Here is a 12,669-nt window from a genome sequence, read left to right as displayed (position 1 = left end):
CATCTTTAGGCTATGTTTGTATTGCAGGGTAAATACCATTTATGTTTTACTCTCTCTGCACATAGAGCAGTGGAATGAGAGAGAGAGAGAGAGAGAGAGAGAGAAGGAGAGACCTAAAATTGTTGCTAGGCGACCTGACATCAGTTCTTCATTCTACAATCACTCTGTTGCCCACGTGTGTTCAAGCTGTGTATAAAGCCAATGGGAGCGAAACCACTCTGTCATTGAGTGGATACTGCTCGCAGGGATACTTTTTTAAAGAGCTGAAGAGAAGTCAGACAAATCACGGTGATCATCTCCGTCAAATACCCGTCTACCTACAAAACTCCTGCAGTGACTAGTATGAGGTTTATGAAAGTACAACGCCAGATTCAGACGGCTTTTTCTTAATATTTCTTGGATTAGTGGGGATGAGGATTTTGTCACTGCTGAAAAGAAGAAATTTTACTTTTTTCATCTTGTTTTAAGGTCTTTCTTAAGTCTAAAATCATGTTTCCTAGTGAAGACTGGAACTCAAGTGAGCTGTTGAACAGCTCCATTGGAAACTCCTCTATGGAGGATATTGAGGACGAGGAGCACCCCTTCCTGACGGATGCTTGGCTGGTGCCCCTCTTCTTCTCCCTCATCATGCTGGTGGGGCTGATCGGGAACTCACTGGTGATATATGTCATCTCCAAGCACAGACAGATGAGGACGGCCACTAACTTTTACATTGGTGAGTTTCAGCCAATTCCCTTTTTTTCTGTACAACCTTTCACCAGCTTAGACATTTCTTTGCTTTAAAATAATATAGCGTAAGTGTATTATTTTTGTTCTTTTCTGCATCTTTTTCAAATTATTTGATCATTCTTGTTGTTTTTATGCTTTATTTCTTGTAAAAATGATGCTCAGACCTACTGTACTTTGAACTTCATTTTATATATAAGGAGCTATACATAAATTATTATTATTAATATTATTATCTAAAATTATTAAGCAATTAATAATATGATTTAGTACTCTATACAAGCACAGTGAGATTAATCTAATTTTGCACAGGGATTGCTGTGACAGGAAACAAATTGAAGTTCAAACTCTTATTGACATTATATTTGTGGTAAATGATTCATTAGCCACAGGATGATGTGCTGTCATGTAACAGAATTATAGCATTATCTCAAGGAACACTGCAGAAGGGCCTCTTGAGCAAGATTGTGAGGTTAGGAAACGCCTTAAAATTGCCATAACTTGAATGACTTAATAATAATAAAAAGTCATAATCACTCAAAGCATATATGTTAGTATTTTAGTATTTGTAATTTTACTGTATTTGTACTTTTAGTCTTTTTTGCAGTGAAGTTTTTATCAATCATAGGATGACAGGCAGTCAGATTAACATCCATATTCAGTGTTGCTGAGAGAACTTTGTATTTCATTCACTGCACATATCCTTGCATGTTCCACCATTTTTGTCTCCAATTATTCTTAAGATTGTTTTAACTTCACAATATTTGAAGAATTGGTAGAATCCCTGAACCCCTTGGAGAACCCCATTGCACATTCAATTTTGTTTGTATACCTATTCAGATGAGACAGATCGTTCATTACACGTATATTTAATTCCTCAGCTAACTTGGCTGCCACAGACATAATTTTTCTGCTATGCTGCGTGCCATTCACTGCTACTCTCTACCCCCTGCCTGGCTGGATATTTGGGGACTTCATGTGCAAATTTGTTGCTTTTCTCCAACAGGTAAGGAGATCACCTAAGGAAAAACAGAGTAGTGTTCAAAAACAAGATTCTTTTTTTTTCTTTTGTGTAGTGCAAATGTTTTTCTGCTGCATTGAGGACAATGGCCACACCGACAAAGCCACTGCAAGTACAAAGTAGGAGGAATAAATGTGTAAGATCAATGCTGAAAGTATTCTGCATTTCAATACGGTACCCGGCAGTGTCAACCAGCAATAAATTAATTTATACACTGATTAAGACAATAGTCCATATTTTTTATAGAAATTTAGTGTTGGGTAGTGAAGCCACAACGTGTTGGTAGAGTTGGGGATGGCCAAAGATGGGCACATCGTGATGTAATTATTTGGCAATGAAATGAATGAACTTAAGTCGCATGACCAAATGTTCATGACCAAAATGTTTGTCTTGTCTTGTATAGAAATACTTTAGTTGTATACTGCAAAGTATCTTGCATATATTTTAATACTAATAAAAAATATATTCTTAGATTGAGTCTGTATAGAGCGTCTGTCAAAAATTCACGATACATTTCGAAACAAATTTACAGTAGTTGCTTTGGTATGTGGGGTGTGTAGAGATTAATCATTGCACATTTTCTGATTTCCTCACCTTTTTCACAATCAATGTACCTCTCTAGACATGCACATTCTGACTGTCTGGCAGACAGAATGTCGCTCCAGTAAAAAAAACAACAACAACAGACTCATTTAAAAAATGTGCCTCTACCTAATTTTTTTTTTACCTTTATACATACAATTCAATGCAGTTTCCAGCTAAAATGTCCACTAGTGGCAGTAAAACACCAACAACTTTGATTTATTATGATTAGGTGCAGATTAATGATTAATAAAGACTTATTTTCAAGTGGTTCCTTGCAGAATAATTTACATTTAATAATTTACTAATAATTTGCACAATAACCCATGATTTACCATAATGCATGATTTGAAAACAAAATGAAAACATTTTGACATTTGCATCACTTAACCAGCTCCATATACAGTATAAGGCTTTTCTGACATAATAAACTTCCTCGGTAGTCACAATAAAAGAGCTTGAAGAACCAAGCTAAAATTTAATGGTGGATTCTGCAAATGGGTTTTTTAAAATCTTTTATTTTCTTTTGTTAATACTATCAGTTAGGCTTAGGGGTTTAGATTAGGTAGCATGTTTTTTAAACAAACATTAACCTTTTAGCACCATTCATAGGACATTTCATTTCTGAACTGCTGTGATACATAAAACAACCAACATAATAATACTTTGCCAGACTTACGTTCATCTGTTTGCCCTTTTGGTGCCAATAACTGGACATTTAACTTTGAAATTGTTGCAAAATGTGGAAGAAGCAGCATGACATAATTTTGCAGAAATGTCGTCACCACGTGCACGTTTTCTCAGTGGGGTTGGTTAAAAATAAATTGGTCCAAGGAAACGACAGAAAGGCGTCTATACTTTTTATAAAATTATTTGGCGCTAAAACTATTGTGAACTATGTAACAGATGTGCTTTTAATGCAAGTCGACAACAATGAGCTAAATATTGTAATACTAGGCAATGGGGATGTGGGCTAAAAGTGCTGGCACCCCTAGTGTTTTGGAGTAACTAAAAGTAACAACTTTAGATTATAGCTTGGCAAGCGGTCTCATAAAGCAATAGGCTACATAAAAGTAATCCTCTGTGAACCCAAACAGTTCCCTTTATAACAGCCATGCAGAATATACATCATAACATGTAATGTTATGTTATGTAATGAAAACCATCAATGAATAGAAATGCTCTGAGGAATATCAAGGTGTGTGTGTGTGTGTGTGTGTGTGTGTGTGTGTGTGTGTGTGTGTGTGTGTGTGTGTGTGTGTGTGTGTGTGTGTGTGTGTGTGTGTGTGTGTGTGTGTGTTTTACATTTGGGTACACATGGGGGAAGAATTTATTTTTGTGTGGCATTTCAACAATATGATTCATCCCTCATTTCATGTAGAAGATGTGAGTCAATCTTTATTCACTGCTTCGTGAGAGACTGCATTGGCCAAAGAGAAAAGTAGGACACAGTATGTTTATAGAACCATTAAAAACATATGAAAAGAAAAAAGAATATGCAACAAAAGGGATGTCATCCCATTAAACATGAATAGTTACTTGTTTCATCTATACTTTGAAGCAAGCAATGTTGCAGTGTAATTGAAAGTAAAAAAAATGTTTACTGTCCATACATGAATTAATTGTATTTACATCCAGCTGTGGTTTTGGTCTTTCCTAGCCATGAAGCTTTTCGTGTCATAAACACAGGCTTCCTCTTTTTTCCAGGCACCTTTTTTTTGTTTAATCATTAGATACCTTATACAAAAGATGATGGGATGGAACAGCTCTTTGTTCACACCTGTTGCATCCAAGAGCTAAGGGATAGTTAAGCTTGCATAAAACACTCAGCACAATGGTTGACTTTATTCTCTAAAGCCTCTCCTCCTACCTGATTCTTTTAATTTAAGATGAGCAATCAGGCCCTTCATTTAAATTAATTCACCAGACAAAACCACAAATGAATGGGGCTGTTTTTTCTGTCTAGAATTAATATATTCTCAATTGAAAGCATTATGCGTTTTTGATGTGCTAAATTTTAGATTACCTAAATCCAATTTTTATGTTTACTCCAGCGCTCTGGGGCATGTCTGTCTTGCATGTACTGATAATGATATGAACACATGATAACAAAAGGTTTGGCAATGTGTAGGTGACCGTACAGGCAACGTGCATCACTCTTGCGGCGATGAGTGGAGACCGTTGCTATGTGACTGTGTATCCTCTGAAATCCCTGCACCATCGGACCCCTCGTGTTGCAATGATTGTTAGCATCTGTATCTGGATCGGTAAGTCATTTAGTAGAATTATACACACTATACACAAAACGTTGCTAGAATGTCATTAATATCAATAAAGGTGACACCATCCATACACTTATATAACAGACAGACTGTATTCTTGCTATAACTGCAATAATTAGTCCACTTTATTAAATGTAAATACAACTTAATCTCCTTCCACAGTCTGTTGTCGATTATCACATAAATAAATTCAAGTCATCCTACAGTGTAATGAATCTTTGAAAATTGCCTATATTACATGTGCTAGCATGCAACTGGTGTGATAGGCAGCGTTCACAGAACATGTTTGTGTGAGGTTTAGTGCAAAATGGAAAAGAAGGCAGCATTTCAAGCCGCATTTTAAAAAATTCTTAGAGTGTGATGTGCAAGCCGTGACAAGTCTTAAAATCTAGCTGCGCAACTATCAAAGACGTCCATCTAGCGTATGTTTGCATTGGAAATCAATTAAAAAGCAGCACAATGGATCACAAAAACGTTCTGTATGAAAATAGAATCTCTTTATTCTAGCCTTGATATCGTCTCAGTTACTGTTGTAAGCCTCGTTCCCTGAAGGAGGGAACGGAGACATTACGTAGAAAAGACTGAAGTTATGGGATCTCACTTGGGAGCCCAATCACATTCAAGTGGAAACAAAACAAGCCAATGGACATTGGCGAGTGAGATTTGCATGGTAAGCCACTCTCCCGGACATAAGGGGTATATAAGCTTGTCGGCAACTCACTCTTTCAGGTTTGTGGAAGATCTCTGCAGTAGGTCCTGCCTAGACAGTCAGGGATGGAACCATTACCGATGGAGAGACGGGGCAAAGTGGAATCTGCCCAGGGAAAGACACGGGTTTACCGACAGGGAAACCGTGCCTTGTAAGAATACAGATATGGGGCATCTAGCCCAGTACGGGGGCTGACTACCTAAGCTTGCATCTCGTGTACTGAGCCTGGCGTCAGACGCCTCCGCTGCGTCCACTGCCGAAGGATGCTTGGAGGAAACTCCATCCAGGGTGTGCCAAAGCAAATAGGGCACTTGTAACCACCCCTCCTACTCCAAGACCTACTACACTGTGCAAGGAGGCTCACTGGGGGAAACACATATTTGCATAGGCCCCGGGGCCAGCTGTGTGCCAGTGCATCCGTGCAGAGGGTCACCTCGGTCAGGGAATAGAACAGCTGGCAATGGGAGGACTCTGGAGAGGCAAACAGGGTACCTACTCCATCTCAGCTGGACCAACTGAGGGTGGAGTCTCCACTCTCCCGGGAGCGTGAGCTGCATGATTGAGCTCGCCCGGAATGTAAATGGTACAGAGCGACCTGGGCCGCTACTGACTCCAGAGGAGATGGCAGGCGAGTTGGGACATGCGACGTGAACGTAGTCCACCCTGATGGTTGACGTGCGGCACTATGGCTGTGTTGTCTCTCCGGACCAGAATGTGCTTGCCCTGCAACAACGTTCAAAACCAGCGCAAGGCCAGCAGTACTGCTAGCAACTTGAGGCAGTTGATGTTCCCACTGCAGTTGAGATCCTGTCCAGGAGTGTCCTTTGCATATAGCGTCCAGACCCGTTCTGGAGGCATCTTGTTCTAAGGGCTTGTTCTCCGGCCCATAGAAAGGCAAGGTCCGACCACGGGCTGAAAGTGTGGCGTGCTCACCTGATGTGTGCCACAGCGCCACAAGTCCTGAAGCGATCTCATATGCATCAATCCGAGTGGCGTGACCATGGCTGAGGATGCCATGTGCCCCAGGAGCCTCCTAAATAGTTTCAGTGGAAGTCAAATTCAGGCAGTTTAGCACTGACCGTGCGCGCTCGTTTGTGAGACAAGCTGTCATGTTGTGCGAGTCCAACTCAATAATGAGAAAAAATATAATCTGCATAGGGGAGAGTTTGCTCTTTACCCAGTTGACCCTAAGCCCTAGATGGTTGAGGCGCCTGAGCACCAGGTCCCTGTGTTCGCACAACAAATCTCGAGAGTGAGCTAAAATGAGCCAGTTATCAAGATAGATGAGAATGCGTACTCTCACTTCCCTTAGTGGGGCAAGGACAGGCTTCGCGACTTTTGTGAAGATGCAGGGGGACAGGGACAGCCCGAAGGGGAGGACCATGTACTGGTATGCCCTTGAAAGCAAACCAAAAGAATGGTCTGTGTCGAGGCAAAATTGAGACATTTACGAGTCCTTCAGGTCGATCGCTGCAAACTAATCTCGAGGACGAACGCATGTGAGGATGCATATCCAATATTGGCTGTAACCCACTGCCTTTCTTGGGTACGATGAAGAGAATGAGCCAACGAGACGGGCTAGGAAGCACTAGCCAGGCCCCCAGACACCATGCAAATGGCACCAGTGGAACTACAGATGCACCTGAGGAGGCGCAGCTCCCAACCTGGGAGGCGTAACGTCCCGAAGTAGAGGAAGTGGGTCCATAGTTCCCACAAGGGAGTGGCTGGAGACGTGTAAGGAGGCATTGCGTCCTCGAACCACAAACTCCTGCACCGTGGTGAGAGAAGAGGGGGATGAGATCGAGTAAACTGCTCTTTAAAAAAAAAAAAAACGTGGGTACCAGCGGCGGAACAGAAATTAATAATTTTTTGATGAACAAAAGATTTACCATCTCATGGACAAGAGCAGATCCCTCATTCTCCGAGTCACCTGTCTCAGGGATGTTGTTTCACCGAACGCTTTTGAGGGTGTAGCAAAGGGGTCCTCTGTGAAGCAGAGAAACTAGAACGGGGTTTAGCAGAGGGTACTCCACCACATTGCAATGGTCATGTTCCCGCAGTGAGAACATGAATCATCAACGAACACCACCTCAGCAAGCTTACGGCCCAGACATGTGAGGCAGTGGCTGTCAGACGGGGCCAGGAGCGCCCAGGGGTGTGATCACTACACAGCACGTTTGCTCTTTATGGTGAAACACACGGCTGAGTTTGCCATCTCTCTAACACAGAAAAGCGCTATATAAATGAAGGTGACAGAACGTCTCCTCTCGTGAATGAAGGCAGATTGGCAGAGCACTGACAAACAACCACTCGGCTCCGAAGCAAAAAGAATGAGTGAGTTGCCGGCAAGCTTATTTACCTGTAAGGCTTGCCATGCAAATCTCACTCGCCATTGTCCATTGGCTTGTTTTGTTACCACTTAAAGATGATTGGGCTCCCAAGTAAGATCCCATAATGTCAGTCTTTTAGACATAATGTATATGTACTGTATATTAGTAAAATGTAACTATACAAAGATATTTACAAAATATAAATAATTCATAAATATGTTTAAGTTTTTAAAGCTGTCCTTTATATTATATAGCCTTTTGTATTTATTATTTGTAGCATTGTAGTTTTGTAGATATCTAAATTGCTGTCAATACATAAAAAATGTGCGTTTCAGTGTAAACATACGAAAACATGCTAGAACCACAGGATATGTATGGATTGGTTATCAAATTTATTTAACTCGTCATTAATGCAAAACTGCTAAGTTTTGCATGTTCACACAAGGATACCAAATTACATCGATAACGTAACCAGAGGTCCATCCGCTTAAAAGTAGCCCCACTTCAAAAGAACATTTGAGACAATACAGCTCAAAAATCAAACTTTATTTTTTACTGAAAAATGTATGTAGGCTAAAAGCTTTAACAAAAATTCAAGCTTCACATTTATGCTTTTAAACATAAGTGCATGACAGCACTCAACTGCATTTCATCACCCAGAATACTATTTAAAAGATTGAAAATGAACGAGCATTTAAATTCTCATCTTACCCTCTCTTATGCAACAAGGTTCCTTCATTCTTTCCATACCAATCTTCCTGTACCAGAGGCTTGAGGACGGCTATTGGTATGGACCAAGAAAATACTGCATGGAGAGGTTTCCATCAAAGGCCACTGAGAAGGCTTTCATCCTCTATCAGTTCATAGCTGTGTATCTATTGCCTGTCATTACCATCTCCTTCTGTTATTCCTTCATGTTGAAGAGAGTGGGACAGGCCTCTGTGGAACCAGTGGATAACAGCCATCAGGTACGACACTCCACTGAATATATATAAAAGGCTATACACTCTTTAATCTATAATTCAGGTGTGCTACGAGAGGTTGTGAAATATCTTTGTTTCTCTCCTTCTCTTCAACAGTAAAGACAAAGTAGTTGTAGTAGTAAACTTTTATTTGGTAAAATAAAAGTAATTTAAGGCCAAAATAAAAGACAGTGCCTTGCATAAATAAATTACTGGAAATGCTACTTTTAAAGGTGCAATGACTGTTTTCTGAGAAATGCTGTTGCAATCTGACCGAGCACCACAACAAACTTGTAGCCAATCAGCAGTAGGGGGTGTATATACTCATGATGGGGGAGTAGAGACAGAGAGAGCAAGAGGGAGATTTGAAGAAAGACTGTAGAAAGGGATATGGCTGAGAGACATTACAAAAGAGAAAAAGTCAGAGGAATATCACTGGAAAAAGAATGGTTATGATCAGGCAAGAGTTTTAGGACTCACGTTAAAATTACAAAAGCTTTTCAACGCTGGAGAGACAGGAAGCGGGAAGGCCTGAAAACGGATGCAAAGGTTGCATTGATTCTGCTCCATATGTGAGTAACATTGGTTTTTCTCTGTTTCACAGAACCAATATATGCAGTTGTAGTAATTTTAGCTATAGTAACAGTCTGGCAACTAACAAACTTTTGCTTGCATATACTCTTGTGTACTGTATGTTCATTTGTTTTTCTTACTTGTTCATTCGTTATCTTCACTTTTCTTACATATTCTCTGTAGCAATGGGAAGTTTGGATCATTTTACTGACTCAGATCTTTGAGTCTCATTCAGCAAAATTAATGAATCTTTTTTTCAAGTAATTTTGTTCACTTCAGCAGAATATAATTGAAATGAAAATGATAGCAAATGAAGGGAGGGGTGTGTTTGTTTGGGTTTATTTCAAATATCAGTGTTTCAGTGTATCAGTGTTTCTCAGAAATCACTTAATGCACCTTTAATTCTTAATGAACTACATAACTATAAATATAGTGATAGAATTAATGAATGGTATTAAAATAAAATATTCTTAACAAAAAATTGAGTATTTAATCCTTACTTTTAATATTTTGTAAAGATAATTTTCACAGCAAACACAGCATTCTCACAAGTCATCTGATGTAGGTGTGGTTCAGTTTCACATAGGCAGTGCCCGAAATCTATCATGACTTCACATGTTTTGTATGTAAAAGTTCCCAGTAAAGAAATTGGTTTCCAAAGCACCATAAACGTCATTTCTAAAGTTAGATGAGACATAACCAGTCATATATTAAATAGCTTATTTTTTTACATAATCATATGTTGAAATAAATGGACATTTATTAATAGATTTTGTCATTTTGTTTTATTGTTGTCACCAACTGCTGAGCCGATTGTTGTATGCTGCCTTCAAAAACATATTTGTGACAGGGTTTAGATTTGCACCTGTGCTTCCAATATTCAAGTAGTGCCACAAATGCTTTATAGAACTGAGATATGCTGTATTTTGCACAGTCACCTTTTCCCTTTGATAAGAAAACCAGTCACTGAAAGTGAAAAAACACCTCACAGCATGATGCTGCCAAACACCAGACTTCACTGTAGATATAGTGACTCTTTGAGAAGGGGGCAGTGTTAGCTTTGCCACATATTTGCTTTGAATTTCAGCCTAAAAGCTCCTAAAAGCTCTATCTTGTCTGAGAAAAAAGACTTTTCCCCACAATACGGCTGAGTGACCTCTCACTCACTCAAAGTTCCTGAGTCACCATACTGGTTTTTGGCCTGCAGATGTTTAACATACATGTCTTAAAATTCTTTTTCTTGTATACCGAGTTTTGAGGAATGAAACTCTGTAGTTGGTGTGTGGTTAGATGTGGCATTCGTCTCCATATAATTGAACCAGCAGTGGCCACTGTGGAATAACCTTTTTTCTAATTAATGCTTTTGTTTCAAATGATCTTCTTTGCCACTTTATCTTCACTTAAAATTCTTTCCAATGGTCTGTTCGGTCCATTTTCATAGTCGACAAATTCACAACATGTAATAATGAATAATGATTAAACTGTGGAACCTTTATCCAGAAAATGTGCTAGCTATTTTAGTAATTCAGAGGTCAATCTCAATTTTTTTTTTTACAACAGAAATTGTGTTTTATTTATTAGAACTGCAACAGTTTTTCAACAGTCATATTTTGCATGAATATAGGAAGGTCAGTGACAAATAAGGATATCAATAATATGGTGTAACCATCAGGTGAAAAGCAATATACAAGGTGTCACTACACCTTAAATACACATTTTGATCTTCTCTTTTCAAATATTTTCAAACATATCTACATTATTTATATGCATATAATGAATTTTTGAACCATTAATGTTTTTTTGGTGTTACTCTGTTTGATCTAAGTTGCCTAGCCTTCTTTTTAAAAATAAATAAATACTATGATGTACAGTTATACAGAAATTTGTCTTTATATATAAAAGATAATAGATTCTTTGTCACATAACATTATGCAGATTATCCTTTAAAAATGTCACTGATCCATTATTTTATTTCATTTTCAAGTGAAAGCACATATCAGACTCATTTCCCTTCTATAATCTTGTCAAAACATTGTTTGTTTCAGGTCCACCTGCTCTCAGAGAGAACTATCTCCATTAGGAGTAAGATTTCCAAAATGGTAGTGGTCATTGTTGTCCTCTTCACCATTTGCTGGGGTCCCATTCAGATCTTTGTTCTGTTCCAGTCTTTTTACCCCAACTTCAAGGCCAACTACACAACATATAAGATCAAGACGTGGGCTAACTGCATGTCCTATGCCAACTCTTCTATCAACCCTATTGTCTACGGTTTTATGGGCGCTAGCTTCCGCAAGTCTTTCAGGAAGACCTTCCCCTTCCTCTTCAGACACAAAGTGAGGGACAGCAGTGTCGCCTCCCGCACTGCCAATGCAGAAATAAAGTTTGTAGCAACGGAGGAAACCAACACTGAGAGGAAATGAGAGCAAATGACATCTAAACCATGAATTCACATGCCAACTATAGTTGCTGAAGCTCAGGCTTCCTCTGCATTAACAAGAGTAATATTCAGTTCGCTGAGCTGTGAAAAAATATTTCAATGTGGTGCAAAAGGGCATTTAGAGAGCAAAGAAATGCAAAAGTGCACATTAATTATTACTGTTATAATTACAGCTGGAGTTAAATAGTATAATTTGACGTTTGTGCAATCAGCATCCAAAACAAAAGGTTCAACTCTTATTGGTGGCCCTGCTGTGCTAAGAGAGCTTGCATTTTAAATATTTGTGGATGGAAAGCAAATTTTACAGTGCGTAAGTTTGAGCATGGGGAGCCAAACGGATGTTCTGCCAGCGGAGATGTGTAGGAGCTTGCCTGAGAGGATGTTGACTAAATCAAACATGGCAACTGTTGACTCATCCATTGTGTTTGACATATACACGACACCTCCCTGTGCACACTTCCTCTCGAAACATCCACTCCAAACTGCTCTTCATCGGTTATATTTATATATTCTGAACATTTTACGGCATGGATCAACCTGAAGAGGAGTACCAAGAAGGTATAGACTCTCTCAAAGCACACCACTTCTCAAGACTGAGTGAATGCTGTTCGCAGCACAGAATAAAATATTATGCTGCACATGCCACCAAGGCCATTGAGATTATCATGTGATAGACACTGGTGATTGGCAAACACGTGTGAACAGAATTGAGAACGACGGAACGATATCATTAATGTGATAATAAATGTAAAATTTTGATTTAAAACTAAAGGGCCGTTAACACAAAACTTGCGTTTAAAAACACGAGACGTCACGCAGCAAAATAATTTTTTTTAAATAAGGGGCCATTCCCACAGAATGCATTTTTGCGTTTAAAAAAGCGAGAACGAGGGCAGTGGAAAGAAAAAAAATGTGCAAGGTCTAGAGATTATATATATATTTTTTAAAGTTGAATATCTTTTAACTTGAATGCAGCGTTTATAGAATGCTGTGTCATGCGCAAGACACTAGTTGCAAGCGCAGCATTCAAACACATCAATCTTGTGC

General features: G+C 39.1%; 1 protein-coding gene across 1 annotated transcript; it reads left to right on the top strand.

Moving 5' to 3' along the window:
* Positions 1 to 489: 489 nt before the first annotated feature.
* kiss1ra (KISS1 receptor a) lies at positions 490 to 11,706 on the top strand (the record flags this gene model as incomplete). The annotated part of the gene is made up of 5 exons (XM_084412761.1): positions 490 to 715; positions 1,608 to 1,732; positions 4,461 to 4,596; positions 8,380 to 8,618; positions 11,231 to 11,706. 5 exons carry the CDS (start codon positions 490 to 492, stop codon positions 11,603 to 11,605), a joined length of 1,101 nt encoding a protein of 366 aa, XP_084268887.1. The 3' UTR covers positions 11,606 to 11,706.
* Positions 11,707 to 12,669: the final 963 nt, after the last annotated feature.

This window comes from Rutilus rutilus (genome assembly GCF_951802725.1).
Source record: "Rutilus rutilus genome assembly, chromosome: 6".
Taxonomy (NCBI): Eukaryota; Metazoa; Chordata; class Actinopteri; order Cypriniformes; family Leuciscidae; genus Rutilus; species Rutilus rutilus.
The sequence above is the reverse complement of the archived record's forward strand: the minus strand, read 5'-3'. Positions and strand labels throughout refer to the sequence as shown.